We start from the raw sequence: 16,138 nt of genomic DNA, 5'->3' as shown, positions 1-16,138 counted from the left end.
GGAGGTGGCAGTCCCTCAGACTTCCCTTGGCTAAGGGGGCTGCTATTTCCTCTTCACCACTGGCCCGTGTGGATACATAACTGCCACAGTATTATAAGGGAACAAGATCACAACATTCTAACAAGACTCTATGAAAATAGGAAATAATAAAAAGGGGAATTGGTATATAGTCCTAATTACTCTGATTTCAAAACCTAGTTGTGTCTTCAGTTTGTGATTCACTGCAGGTGTGCAATTTTTCTTTGTCTTAGCTTGTTTCCACATTGGCAGTGACTATGTTTGATCCCTATCAACTCAAAACACCTACCTGGACATTCTGAGTCTTCAAAGTCTGGTCCTGGAAGCAAATATTGAAATTAACTGAGAGTCTCCACTCTTGGCTTTCTAGGCCCCACTTCCATTTCAGTTCCTGTTTTCTCACTAGGCATCTTTCTCTTTCCTAGTGATTGATGCCTGGGATGACTTCGTACTTCATCGGAGACCTGACCTATCTGTGGGTGTGGGTTTTACCTTTCAACCCTCCATATAAGTTTACCATATCAAATATAACAGAACCTCAACATTCATACAAGTGTTAAACATATGTAAGAAATGACCTTTATCTTACTACATCTTCTTGACCAGTTTATCAGCTTATTGAAAACAGAAGTTATCCTTATATACGCTTACATTCCCCTCATAATAAATTCATTGTACTGAGAGTTTAAATTGGATGAATAGAATAGTAGATAGTTGGTATTAAAATGTTTATTATGGTGCCTCCCTGGTGGCGCAGTGGTTGAGAGTCCGCCTGCCGATGCAGGGGATGCGGGTTCGTGCCCCGGTCTGGGAGGATCCCATATGCCGCGGAGCGGCTGGGCCCGTGAGCCATGGCCGCTGAGCCTGCGCGTCCGGAGCCTGTGCTCCACAACGGGAGAGGCCACAACAGTGAGAGGCCCGCGTACGGAAAAAAAAAAAAAAAAAAATGTTTATTATGGATTTCTGATTTAAGATGAAGATTAAATGTACCTGTTACTCCTTCACTCTCTTCTGAGATCTCATTAAAATGACAGTAACTTGATAGAATGAAGGCATAAACTTACTAGGACAAGGAGAATGGGAGAGGAGATAACAGCAACAACAGTTTTGAAGCTGGAAACCGGATGAGATCTAGCCAACTTGAGAAAGTGGAATACTGAGACAGCATTGTAGAAAACAGAGCTAACCTGAAATAGATCGTAGGAACCCTGAAGACTCAGGAAATGCACTAAGCACCTTTAGAAGTATCTTGGGAGGGCTGAGAATGGGTCTAAAATAAGAGGATTGATTGAAAGTCTGTTTAAAAAGCAGTGAGATCAAGTTAAACATAGAATATCATATAACCCAGCAATCCCACTCCTTGGTATATACTCAAAAGAATTGAAAACAGGTACTCAGCAAATACTTGTACACAGATGCTCATAGCAGCACTATTCACAATGGCCCCAAACTGGAAACAACCCAAATGTCCATCAGCAGGTGAATAGATAAACAAAATGTGGTCTATCCATACGATGGAAGAGTATTTTCAGCCATAAGAAAGAATGAAGTAATGATACATGCTACAACATGGATAAACCTTGAAAACATGCTAAGTGAAAGAAGCTAAACACAAAAGATCACATATTGTATGATTGCATATATGTGAAATGTCCAGAATAGGCAAATCTGCAGACACAGAGAGCTGATTGGTGGTTGCCAGGGGCTGGGGAGAGGGAACAATGAAGAGCGACTGTTTAATGTGTACAGGGTTTCCTTTGGGGGTGATGAAAATGTTTTGGAACTTGATAGAGGTGGTGGTGGTTTGCACAATGTTGTAAGTATGCTAAATACCACTGAATGGTACACCTTAAAATGGTTAAGTTTATGTTATGTGAATTTCACATCAGTAAAAAAAGAAGAAATGAATTAGACCTCCCATTCCACACAGTTGAGTAACTGTCCTTCTTCCACTTTTGCAGAAGACTGGAGAATTGTTCTCTAGAGAGGGTTAAACCGAAGGTTTCTACACTGGAGGACATGGGTTATAGGTGAGAGTGGGAATACCTACTAAAAAAAAAGAGATTAAATAATTATTGACATGCTGTTGTAGATACCTTAGAGAGGACTAAGTCTTCCATGTGGGAGACTAGGGGATTCTGACTAACACAAGAGAAAACACCTAAAGAAACTGAGATCAGAGATTTCACAAAGAAATGGCCAAATCACCCTATAGTGAAGCCCACAGTTGACAAACCTCACCTTTGAGCAAAGCACTTACAGTCAGCTTTTTAGTACCCTACCCATGATGGAAAGTCCAGGGTCACTTAACATGTAAGGAAAACTTATGCTATTAAAGACAGATGCCAAAATATGGGGTGGGAGGTGGGGTACACTACATGGAAGAAATAGAGACTATACAGAAAGAAGAAAAATAAAGAAAAAGTTTGATATCCATAGAGAAAAGATATTTCTTTCACATTTAAGGGTATATTTGCATAAAGTGAAATTCATCCTTTTTAGGTACACCATCTATGAATTTTGAAAAGCTTGTACTAGTCAGGTAACCACAACCACTGCAATCAAGATATAGAGTATTTATATTAGGTCAACAGATTTGTCAGCTCCTTATTGAAAAATGTAATTAATTAGAGGATCGAGATTAAGATAAATTTGCATTAAGAGCATTAAAACTACATTTTAATAAGCTTTTTAGTGAAGAAATTCTAATTTGAAGTTGTTGAATGAAATAAGACAGGATGGGGATTCCTCTGTTGCTGTCTGATGGCAAGAGGAAGTATAAAAAAGAAGTGAGTGTTGGACTTTAAAAATAAAGATTTCCACTTTAATATTCTCAGATAACAGAGTAAGGCAAATTTTAAAGAGAACACAGTTTAGTACAGTCTTTTAAGCAATACATTTACTTGCTCTGGAAGCTTTAAGCTTCTGTGTATTTCATGGAACTGAAGACCAAAACCAATAGAACCCCTTTTGTCCTTTGGATATAAGATAGCTTATGAATGAGGGGGAAATGTTTTCAGTGCTACTGCATATGGCTCTCTGGTTGCTTACCTTTTAGGATGATAGTCTTCACTCAGTCGAAGCTCCTTTTCCCTGCTTTTCCCTGCTTTTTACTGTCTTCCTTTACACAATGTATTTCATTACTGTTTAACAAATTACCATTTATTAAAAATGAAATTCCTATATGTACTTTTTCCCCTTTTTCCTTGGTCTGTCTAGTCTGCTACAACGCAAGAGTCTTTCAATTACTGTGGCTTATAATATGACTTGCCTTAATCTTGTTTTTAATTGCACTTGTCCTATGCATTTCTTTCTTTCTATGTAAACTTTAGAGCCATTTAACTAATATTTTTCAAACTCTGTAGAAATACAGTGAAATTCCATTAAATTTATACCATGAAGGTTGAACCAGGTTATGCACATTTTATTTTTCTTACTCACCCACAGTACGTACACACACACACACACACACACACACACACACACACACACACACACACACACACACACACACACAGTGAATGGATTCTCCTTCATGATATTTTCTTATTGGTTGTTGATGGCATATGGTGGAGCATCAGTTTTTGTCTGGGTGTCTTGAAACCAGCCAACTGATTGAAATCTTATTAGTTCTGATATTTTTTCAGTTGACTTGCTTGGGTTTTCTAAGTAGACAGTCATCATCTGCAAGTAATAATAATCTAGTTTCTGTCTTTTGAGTAATTATACCTTCTTTCTTTTCTCTTCCAATTGCGTTGACTAGAACTTCCTAAACAGTGGTAAATAGTCACAGTGATACAGAGAAATGTTGACGTTACATGTGGGCAAAATAGTCAATATTTGCCGTACGTTTGGACATACTGCATTTAAAAAATACATAGCAACTTCATTGAGATATAGTTTACATAGCATACAGTTTACCCTTTTAAAGTATATGTCATCATTTTTTAGTATAGTCAGAGTTGTGTAACTATTGCCACTATCCAATTTTAGAATATTTTCATTGCCCCTAGAAACCCTATACCCAGTAGCAGTCGGTCCCCCTTCCCCTCTTCTTCCCAATCCCTGGAAAACACTAATCTACCTTCTAGACGTCTATATGGATTTGCCTATTCTGGATATTTCATATAAATGGCATCATTACAATATGAGGTCTTTTGTGATTGGCTGGCTTCTTTCACTTAGCATAGTGTTTTCAAAGTTCACTCATGCTGTAGCATATATCAGTACTCCATTCCTTTGTATTGCCGAATAATTTACCATTATACAGGTATACCACATTGTATTCATCCATTTATCAGTTGTTGGATATTTGGGTTGTTTTCACCTTTTTGGCTATTATGAATAATGCTGCTGTGAACATCCATGTACAAGATTTTATGTAGACCGATGTTTTCCTTTCTTTTGAGTATGTACCTAGGAGTAAAAACTTGGGGACATAGGGACATAGGGTAACATGTTACATAAGTAACATGTTCCAGAAGTCTTTTTGACGACTTCTACTATACTTTCCTCACCATTCCTTCTCTGCCTCTTTCACCATTTCCTCCTTCTCTTTTCTGTCTCAAGATATGAATGTGCCCCAAGTTTCGGGCCATGATTCTTACTCCCTCTTCTTTTTTTTTTATCAGCAATCTATTAAACTCCTTTTGCCTGAACTACTTACCTGTCTCTGACTTTCAGAAATCTGTTGTCAGCCTGATCATTATTACTGTTTATTGCATAACCCTTCTCTTGATTATCCTGCCAGCAGGAAAACAACACCATCTTTTCTCCAAAGCCTGAGCATACTACTTTTCGAATTCTACTTTAAACAATGTTCATCTCTCTCCCTCCTCCTGCCTCCCATCTCCTCCATGCTTGGGTTTCTATGCTACACAGAATGAACAGCATCTGAAAGTGAAATGCCAATTCTAGAAATATTAGATCTATGTCGGGGGTTGTTTACTGGGTACACTGTAACTCCAGAAGCCATTGGGACTTATTGTAGAATTAATATGTCATCTAGAAGCCATCATTTTTAATCCATTGTTGCTAATATTTAGCAATATTAGGATGAACAAAGGATACACTGGCAGTGAACTGTTAGGAGGGAATCCAGTAGAAAATAGTTTAAAAGCCTTTTGTGTATTTCAGAAATGTTAGAATATGGGATCTATACTCACACAGTTTCTAAGTTTAGGTTTTCATAATGTGGGTTTTCCTGAAGGTGTCGATTTGAGAGATTTACCTATTATTGATATACTTTTATTGAATTTCTAATATTGCCTTCCTACACAGCAAACGTTCTGATGCCTATTACCTTAACTTGGTCTACTGTTGTGGGTTGTTTTTTTAATCCGAAAATATTTTGGCAATGTATGTACGTGTTTGAAAATCACTCTTATTGTATAATATATGTAAAGGCTAGAATAAAGAAATAATACAGTTGAGTTGTCCCTTGGTATCCGCAGGAGATTGGTTTCAGGACCCGTCTCAGATACCAAAATCCAAGGATGCTCAAGTCCCTTATATAAAATAGTATAGTATTTGCATATAACCTATGCACATCCTCCAATATACTTTGAATCATCTCTAGATTACTTATAATACCTAATACAATGTAAATGTTATGTAAATAGTTGTAAGTGCAATATAAATAGTTGCTGAGAGCATCAGATGCAAGTTTTCCTCTTTGGAACTTTATGGAATTTATTTTTCGAATATTTTTGATCCATAGTTGGTTGAATCTGTGGATGTGAAACCCACAGATATGGAGGGCTGACTGTATTTGGTTTTAGAGGATATCAGGTATTTCTCTGGTGGCATATGTTTTTGTATGACTATAAATGTGGTTATTAAAGGAAACCATTTCTCCTATAACCTGACATGCTTGCACTAATTAACTTTTTATGAGATTTGATGAGAAAGGTGTATGTGAAGGCCTTGGAATCCCCATCTCTTCTGTGGGAGAAATAGGCAGATTGTAAAACATCAGCTTATTGCTCTCTAAGCTTGCTTTGCAAGCTGCCATTGTCACTGTCTGTTAGCAGTAATAATAAAAGATATGAAAAAGACTTGAATGTGCAGTGAACTTTATGTTCACAGTAGATCTTATCTCTGATGAGAGGCGGCACAAATCAGTGACTGGAGAATCTGATAGTTACTTCTAAGAAGTGGCTTCTTTTACCAGACCTTGAACAGTTTAACATGAAAACAGGCATGGGGTTTCCTTTAATGGCCTTAATGTTTTTACTTAATGAATTTATATTTCATCCAACCTTCTGTATGAGTAGGTGACACTGACTAGCTTTCATGTGTTTAGAAAATGCAACTAAATTTCTTTTCTCTAACTAAATCTATCTTATAAGCTAAATTAGTTATGAGGTTTTGTTAATAACATATGGCTTTTAAAAAGATGATAATAAATGATGACTAAATAAAAATCATGACACGAAGGATGTTTAAAGTTAACTCTCAAGTCTCTTAAAAATGGAAAGTGATGGTCAAGAAAGGGATGTAATTAGGACTGTGCATGTGTTAGGAACAAGCAGTTGGGACGCAGATCACTTCTCAGACTAATCTTGCAATCATATTCAAGGTGGTTCAAGAGTATTCACTAGTCAACTAATGATCTCTGATTGCAATAAGATATGATTCTATCATTTACTCATCTTTATCAGTATCTAGCCCTAATAAGCATATTTAATGTACAAATGTGTATCATGTTTATAGCAATGCAGGATTATTTAAAAGTAAAACAAATATCTACTTGTTCTTTAAAGTGTGAGTTGCCCTACTATACTATATTTAAAGAACAAACAGGTAATTGTATAAATATAGCAACTAAGTGTTTTATTTGTTTTTCCAAATGTATAACCCTTTCAATGTGTTCGTGCTCAGGAATACCTAGGAGCTCTGGTGACATAATTAATCCTGAAATTTTGCATTCACTTTTTGTGTGGGGAAAAAAAAAAGGAACTCTGAAACTTGGTTAAATTGTTGGCCTCCTTGGGGGGAGGAATAAAGAGGGATAACTATGGATTATGAGGAACTAAAATAGTAATTATCTGGATACTGCTTTTACATTAAGCCATACTTGTTTTCTGATTCTGTTTTTTCAGTTTCCATAGCAAGGCGTGTACAAGATCCATTAGCTGAGCTAGTGAAAATTGAGCCGAAGCACATTGGAGTTGGAATGTATCAGGTAAAGCAGTGTGGATCATTTAATTTGTGAAATCCATCAGTACAGAGACAGTACTCAAACTTGGCATAGTAATTGTCAGTGGGAATAAGTTCCCATTTTCAAAGGTTATACAGTTTGTGGGAAGGTAGTTAGGTGTCATAAATTATTCAGGAAGGAGGGAATTTTTTTTCCTGGTCTTTATGATTTTAATTAAGGCTTATAATGAACTATAATCAGCTTAAAAACTATTAAAACTCTAGATACGACTAGTAACTTAATCTGAAGAGCCTCTCCTTTTAACGTCGCTATAAAACTGGAAGGGGTGTGGAGAAAGGGGGGTATGTCGCCTCTTTTTCTAAACCAGCATGAACTATTGGTCCTTATTGATCTTTCAGGAAGAAGCCTTTGGTACCTACTGTGATTTTTTTTCCTGTTTTCATTCCTATTTGATTATTATAGTTCGTTTTTGGTCATTGCCCAGTGTGAGCTAAAACCTTTCATTTTTGTTACTGTGTAGTAGTAGTAGTAATAGTGCTCCTTGGTGTTGCTGCTGTGTTTTCAGTTCTTGAGACTGTGTTCCTTAGGCAACTGAGGGCAGCACTAAGTCTTGGCAAAACGAATCCATGTTGGCTTAAGTGGTCTCCAGAAACCTCAAGTTGGATTATTTTCTCTTTGATGAATGTTCTTCTTAAGCCTGAAATAGAATATTACTCTCTATATAATTTTCATGAGATTTGAGTGATAGGTACTATACTTTCTCTAAGGAAATACTGTATGAGGTCATGGAATCTGTGGCCACTAGAAATGGAAGAGACCTTTGAGATCATACAACCCTACCCTCCTCATCTGACAGGAAAAGAAGCTGTGTCCTAGAGTAGTTAGGATTTTTACCCAGGCTCACACTGTCAAAGCCTGGACTAACCGGTCATATATTGGGACTTAACTGGAGTTTGCCCATTTTATAGCAAGTTAGACCAAGAGGCATCCAAACCTTTAACTGGACTTCTTCACTGGCGAGGATGCTTCCTAAAGGGACTAATCTAGCTACAGATAGATAAAATGCCTAGTAACTAAAGAGTATACCTCTTATAGCAGCTTTATGATATAAGCATCATAGTTAAGAGAAATTATAGTTATATTAATTCAAGGTGGTTATGGAAGTTATGGAATACCTCAGTTCCTTAGTGGAACAAAGGAAAGAGAAAGTCAAACTTAATAGAACCCAGGAGGCTAATAACCTATTGGCATCAAAGTGGTCTTTAAGTAAATAGCAGGGACCTAGACTCCAGATTTGGATTCAGAGATAGCATTTAACGTGAAAACAGTTTGGAATTCGTTCCAACAGCAATGAGAAGTAAAGGAAGAGTTTTAAGCAGAGGAATGCCGTGATCTGATTTGTATTTTTAAATGTTGACTCTGACTACTCCAGGTGAAAGATAATGGTGGCTTGGACAAAGTTAATGGCAGTAGAAATGGAAAGAAGTTAAATCTATTTTTAGGGACTACTTGGTAAGGGAAAACAGTTGTGAAGAATTTGCTCCAAAGGTCCTGAGGATGCCTGAGTGGAGCAGATTTGGTGAGGATAAGGTTAGTAATTCAGTTTCAAACATGTTAAATTTGAGGTGCCTGTAAGAAATACAGGAAACTAGGAGTTGGATATACAAGTCTGAGATTAAGAGATATGGCCATATTAACATTGGAGTACAGACTATTTAGCAAATAATGGCACTAAGAAAATGATCAAAATGGTGGGCAGAGCTCATGATATTCTAACTACATTACCACCACCACTGGCATATCCACAACTCCAAATTCCATAAGATGACAGAAAAGTTGTACATATATATCTGTACCTATGTAAACACTCACTTACATGAATCAATTGATAATAGTCCAGGAAAAATAAGAAAGGGTCCCATCAGTGGGTAGAAATTTCAGGAATTCTTGAAAGACATTAAGCCTGAAGAATCACATCCACAGAAAAATGAAACATGGTGGAGCCACACCCGAAAATATATAGATCAGTAGGGTTCTCAAAGCAGAGTCATATTCAAGTAGTGGGGAGGGGACCTGCAGGATTAGATAAGCAGGTGTGTATAGAGCGGCTAGGCCTGTGGTGACCCCCCTCCCTCAATATTCTGTGAATCCCAGCTAAAGCACTGAGTATAACACAGAGGCCAGAGAGGCTGGGTGATCCCTCAAGTAGCTTTTGATTGTCAGGAAGCTCAAGGAGTCTCTTCCTGGCAGGACAAACTCCTGACATGTACATGACACCTGGCATCATATCCCACATTATCACTCGAGGCACATGGTGCTTAACAGAAACAGCATACACAGACAAAGAGGGACTCTGAAACGATCTTGATGCCAAGAACCACTAAATGTTTGAGGAAAACCTATGATAGAAAAATGAGGCATCAAACTTAAAAAAATAACACCCAAAGAAACAATGAACAGGCAACAGACTCTGAAATAAGTTAAATTAACATTCACAGAGAGATAAGTGGTTATTGCATTTCTAAAACAAATATGGGATAGGATGAAATTAAACCAATCTAAGAATTTTAAAATATGATTGTTAAGATTAAAAAAAACCCCACATAAACAGGTGAAATAGAGTGGACACAGCTAAAAGCAAATTAATGAACTGGAAGATTGAGCTAAGAGATTCCTTAGAGTGCAGTCTTAAACTGAAAAAGGTGGGAAGCATGAACAAAATGTCATATGATGTAGAGCTCCTTCTAAAGCTTCAACATTCATCTAACAGGAGGTTCAAATAAACAATGAGTGAAGGGGAGTTATAATCACAGAAACAATAGAATGAAATTTCTCCAACTGACAGACAAGTCTTTTGAAAAGGCCTAATGAATACTGTATAAAAGAGTAACAAAAGACCTACACTCAGATGCCTTCCTGTGAAATTTCAGAATGCTAGTAATAAGGAGGAACTAACTAAAAGCTTCCAGAGAGCAAACATAGTTTATCTACAAAGGAAAGAATCAAGTTGACATCAGTCCTATTATTGGTAAAAAACAAGTAATAGAAGATAGAAATGCAGTAGTTTTGAAGTTGTGAGAAAATTTTTATTTTGAATCTATAATTCTATATTCAGGCAAGCCAGCAATTCAATGTGAGAGGAAAATAAAAGCATTTTTGGATCTGTAATGATTCACCTTCTCTGGTTGTTACAGACCTTCTTTGAAAGAATTATTTATGGAATTACTCCTGCCTAAAGTGTCGGAGGGAGGGGCGGGGGGATGGGGCGGGGAGGGGGAATGGAGGTCCGAAGAAGGAAAAGGCATATTGTGAGGAAACAGGATCAAGGTAAGGAAACAGTGGAGAGCTTTACAATACACACATATCCAGTAAAGTGTATCTGTATTGTTGAGTCTCATAGTTTTTTAACTATAATGTTCATCTTTAAATATATTAGTCTGGATCAGATCAACTCAGCATGAGAGGGTATAAGAAAAAGAAGTGATGAAGTGTTAGGATTCTTTTCAAGGAAAAAGATTCAGATATAGATTAACTCTACAATTTTTTAGAAAAACATAATCTGAAATATATGAATAATAACCACAAATAGGACATTTAATGTAAATGATGAGAGTAAAAAATAAAGTTTATCATTCCAACCAAAGGCAGAGAAAAGAAAATAAGAAAGTATAGTAAATAAAAAAAGTATATGATGAGAGGAATAAGTATAGTAATAGGTAAAGGTGAAAGTATAGTAGTAGATAAATTCCCCTATGAATAGAACCTCAGACTTTTAAAAATAAAATATAGCACTAAGATGTATATGTGCAAAAGGTACTTCTAAAGAAAAAAGCAACCTTGATATTTGAAATTTGGAGAAAAATATTCCACACGAATGAAAAAATCAGCAGTGTTAACATGAGATGAAATAGAATTTAAGGCAAAATGCATTAAACAGGTCAAAGAGGGATATTTCATATTAATTACAGATAGAGTATCCTAAGAAGGTATAATTGCCCTGAGCATTATAGAATGCTAACAGCATAGCTTCAAAAAATATGCAGTATTAAACACTTGTAAAAATTAGGGTAAGAGACAAGTCCACTTTTTTGGTAGGAGCTTTATAGACCACAACATAGCAACACATACATTTTAAAACAGCTTTATTGAGATATAATCACAAACCATATATACATACATACTTGAATAAATTCACCCACTTAAAGTGTACAAGTCAAAGATTTTTAGTATATTCATAGGGTTATGAAACTGTTACCCTTAATTTTTTAACATTTTCATCACCCCAAAAGGAAACCGTTAGCAGTCACTCTCCAGCGCTCCCTTCTTCCCCAGCCCTAGGGCAACTACTGATTTATTTTCTGTATCTATTGATTTATCTATTCTGGATCTGTCATATAAATGAAATTATACAATATGTGGCCTTTTGTGACTGGCTTCTTTCCTTTAGCATAATGTTTTCAAGGTTCATCCATAGTGTAGCATGTATCAGAACTTCATTCCTTTTTATGGGTGATAGTATCTCATTGTATATATACACCACATTTTGTTTATCCATTTATCAGTTCATGGAAGTTTGGGTTATTTCCATTTTGGGGCTATTATGAATAATGCTACTATGAACATTTGTGTACAAGTTTTTATTTTATTTTTATTTATTTTATTTGGGGTGGGTGGATTTAGCATTTTATTTTTAAATAGGTATTGGTTAGTGAGCAACAAGAAATTATCATTAGATATTCAGTTCTTAGGTGAGCTAGCATTGTTCAGTAGATCCATCCAAAACTAGTCTATTGGCTTTTTATCTAGAGAGATATGGATGTATAGTAAAACTGTGTACAAGTTTTTATGATGTATGTTTTCATTTCTCTTGAATATATACCTAGGAGTGGATTTGCTGTGCTATGTAACATAAGTTTAAAGCCCGATGATGAAGTAGGGAAGTTATTGGCCACAAATGTACATGTACATATAACTAGTACATATTTTATTATTAGAGTTTGGTATTTTCTTGTTGATTTGTACACATTTATATATTGGTTTATATAAAACATTTACAAAACATTTACAAAGAGCCTCTACATACCATTCACCATGGATGAAATACAAATTTCTCTCTTTATCAGACTAACCCAAATTAGACAAGGGGTTATTATTTCAACCTAACAATCGAGTAAAGTTGTAATAAAATGATAAATATCTGTGCAAGAAGGGTGCAGTGAAATGAGCATTCACAAACACTGCTGGTGGAAGTGTAAATTGTTATTTCTAGCAAATAGTTAATACCAATCAAGATGTACTTTAAGAAAAGGCATCCCTTGGACCTGGTAGTTCTTCCTTTAGGAGTCTCTTCTCAGGCAGTAATAAGAACTATTTCTAAAATTCACATACAAGTTCGCTGTTGCAGCAAAATGTTGGAAGCAGCTACAATAGGAAAATAGTTAAATGAGTTATGGTATATCCACCGGTTGAAATATTTATACAACCATTAAAAATTTAGGCTTTCAAGGCCGATTTAATGACGTGAGAAATTGCTCTTGACATATTTTTAAATTGCAATAAAGTTGTTGATACAGAATTAAACCAATTTGTGTTTTAGAACTAGAGATGTGCATTTACATTGAAGAAAAAGGTAACTGGCTGGTGACTGATATTTATATCTTTGTTGGTGTGATTAGGGAATCTTTTCTTTTCCTTTCCTTTTTTTTTTTTTTTTTACTTTTTTTCAAACTTCTTATAGTGATTATGTATTAGGAAAAATGTGCTGTAAAACAAGTATCTGTTTCCATTTCCCAGCCGATGGGCCACTTTAATTTTAAACCTTGATACAATAGACTTCCGGTACAACCAGAGTGGGGCTGGATTTCTTTTTAGTTGGGACCTTTAAGTGCTTTTCGTATAAATTTAATACTTATATTTATTCTGATTTAAATTATGAGTAGCCAGACAAACAGTGCTGATTTTAAAAATGAAAGCTGTTCAAAGAATGTTAAATAGATGAAATAATAGAAGCTATAATATTATTTCAATAGAAACTAAAATACTTTTGGTTTAATAACAGCTAAAATGCTCAAGGCAGCACTCCAGTCCTTGTCTTAGAAAATGGGGAGAGCTGATTTCAAAAACACATGCCTGTCATTATTTCTGGAGAGAGAGACAGCCAGTGTGGTCGAATGACAGCATATCCCGAACTGACCCCTAAAGACTTTGCTGGAAAGTGGCTTGGTGTTACTCCCAAGAAAACACTCCAGGGTGAGAGCAGGATGATGCAGGGTTGGCTCTGTTGAGTTCTGTGGGACATGGGGAATGATGGTTTAGCTTGGCCTTGTCATATCCTGAGAGTACAACTTGAGTACATTGGATTTACTTGCTATTTATTTCTTCTTTGGACTGTGTTTTAGATGCTTTCGTGCTCATTTACACCTGTATTTGTTAATAAGTATGCAAGGTAAAGTAGGAAAGACAGGGCAGTCCCCTTTCCTTCTTTGTGCCTCTCTGTTAGATCATTTGATGATATTAGAGAGTGAAATGGTTTTCCAAAATGAGTTTCTGGAACCCTTAGTGGATTTTCTATATCTAGGCCATCTTTATTCCTCATTATTATGTATAATGAGGAGTCACTGTAAAAGGAAAATCATCTTCCCAGCTGCAGTTTTTCATCATAAAACCTCAAAGGTGGGAATTTGTATTTTATTTCCCCACCCCCTCTGTGGGATCAGTTCTGGATAAAAACTAAACAAAACCAAAATAACCCAACTCTTCAGTGGTGACATTACTCTGTTAAAACCTATTTTATAGTTAATATTGTAGGGATTAAGAAATGTTTTAGTTTAGGTATGTAAAGGGTAATAAGGATTCTCATCTGTCCTGTATTGTTTGTCCAAATCTTTTTAAACATTTTAATCCTTTAATTATGTGTTATTGTAGAGTGGAATATAGAAAAGAGTCTGTCCCGTGGATATCCACTTAGATGACTTTACCTGGATTTTGCCCCCTATACTAAAGCAATATTTTGAAATCGATAAAACGCAAAGGTGAAAGAAACATAGAGGAAGTTGTTCTAGAAATTGGGCAGTATTCACATAGATGAGTTCCTTGACAAACGTTTTTACAATCTTGTCCCTTAACTGTAAATCCCGGGATACGGGCTGTACTTGAATCCCTGATTTACCAGATATTTATGCATGAAATTCAAACTTAGCCTTGCAGTTTAGGTATTTCATTTATTTTTGACCATAACTGAGCTGTTTCTATAATTGAACAAAAACAAGTAATTGACCTTGACTGGGAGCATGAACTCATATATTAGAATTTCCTGTTATTCCTAAATTTAAAGTTTTAAAATGTCTTCTCTGGGTATGTTTTTTTCACTTCTGGTTGAATTATGCTTCCTATGTTGAGGTATTAACTATAGTTTTCTCAGGTTCTTAGAAATCAGTGACGATGTAATAAGCCATGTACATATACACACACCCTAGTATAACATTACTTATCTTTAAAAGAAATGTGAAATGTTGGTGTGGTTTGAAAAACCTTTTACCAATAATACCTTAAATTATTAACAATGAAATAGCTAATTACCTTTGTCTTTTGTTTACTTACTCTTTGTATGTCATTGACCTTGGACAATGAAACTAGATCAATTTCCGTTTCTACTTAAGCTCACCTTCTGGTTTCATACATCGGCACAAAAATCACTCTTAGGATTTCTAAAACTTTAAAGTATTTTCACAGTATTTTAAACTAGGTTTATCATGAATGATTGAAAAAAAATTACACATGACACTAAAGGTACTATCTACCATAAAGGAAAAGATTTTTAAGTTCTGCATTAGAATCTAAAACATCTCTGAATCAGAAAACAGTACATAGAAAATCCACAGACAGGGAGAAGGTATTTGCATCACATAAAACCTACAAAGGATCCGTAATTTATAAAGATCTGCTATAAATTAAGAGAAAAAAAACAGTTCCACAGTAAAATAGCAAGGGACGTGAACAGGCAATTGACAGAAGAGGAGACACACACTGAAAATAAAAATGTGAAAAAAATTATCACTCTGATTAATAATTGGGGAAATGCAAACTAAAGCCACGATGGGAAACCTTTCAGGTTGTCAAAAGTTAGTGTGACAGTTTGGATGTTAGCAACAATATGGAGCATTGGGAATTTTACACGTTATTTGTAGAAGTCTAAGCTGGCACAGCCTCTTTGAAGAGCAACTGGAAACTAGTAAATTGAGAGACTGGGATTCTCTTCAACTTAATTTCATTGCTAGATATTCATAGCCCTGAAAAACTCTCTCTCATGTGCACAAGAAGACATGTACAAGAAATTCACTGAAAAACTATTTATAGTAGTAAAAATTTGGAAACAGTATGTCCCTCATCTGGAAAGCAGGAAAATAAAACTGTAGTATACTCAAATGGTAGAATATGACATAGGAGCAAAGATGACCCAATTAGAGCTACCTATATTAATATGGGTAAACCTCATAAGATACAATATTAAGAGAGAAAGCAAGTTGCAGAATATGTATAGTATTTTATGATTGGTATAAAAATTTTAAATATGAAAAATAATACTGTGTACTATTTATGAATACCAATGTACAAAGTAACAATATAGAAATAAGTACTGGAATCTAAGGTAGTGGTTACCTTGAGTGGGGCATGAGATGGGAGGGGAATGGGAACTGGGAGGGGTATAACAGGAGTTTCAACTCTATTTTGTATTTCTTAGGCTGTTTGGTGGGTACATGGTGTCCTTTATACTTTATAACTGTTAAGTAAGTCAAATTTTATAAAAAGATGCAAGAAAGCTGGGTCAAATGATAAATGTGTTTTATCTCAGGAACTTTGGCTTTCAATTGGTTTTAACTTCTGCCTTATACGTGTGTGTGTGTGTGTGTGTGTGTGTGTGTGTGTGTATTTTACTGTGAGGATTTATGTAACCAGAAA

At 35.6% G+C, this 16,138-nt stretch overlaps 1 protein-coding gene across 4 annotated transcripts in view; it reads left to right on the top strand.

Annotated features, from left to right (window-relative positions):
• The window catches only part of SRBD1 (S1 RNA binding domain 1), a 233,450-nt gene that overhangs the window by 119,376 nt on the left and 97,936 nt on the right, over nucleotides 1-16,138 (top strand). For all 4 annotated transcript variants that reach the window (XM_082643126.1, XM_082643125.1, XM_082643128.1 and 1 more), the window contains exon 16: nucleotides 7,122-7,204. In XM_082643126.1, the coding sequence (XP_082499252.1) occupies nucleotides 7,122-7,204 (83 nt within the window). The remainder of the gene's footprint in view (nucleotides 1-7,121; nucleotides 7,205-16,138) is intronic.

This window comes from Mesoplodon mirus, assembly GCF_964341445.2.
Source record: "Mesoplodon mirus genome assembly, chromosome: 14".
Taxonomy (NCBI): Eukaryota; Metazoa; Chordata; class Mammalia; order Artiodactyla; family Ziphiidae; genus Mesoplodon; species Mesoplodon mirus.
This window is presented reverse-complemented; position numbering and strand designations above follow the sequence as displayed.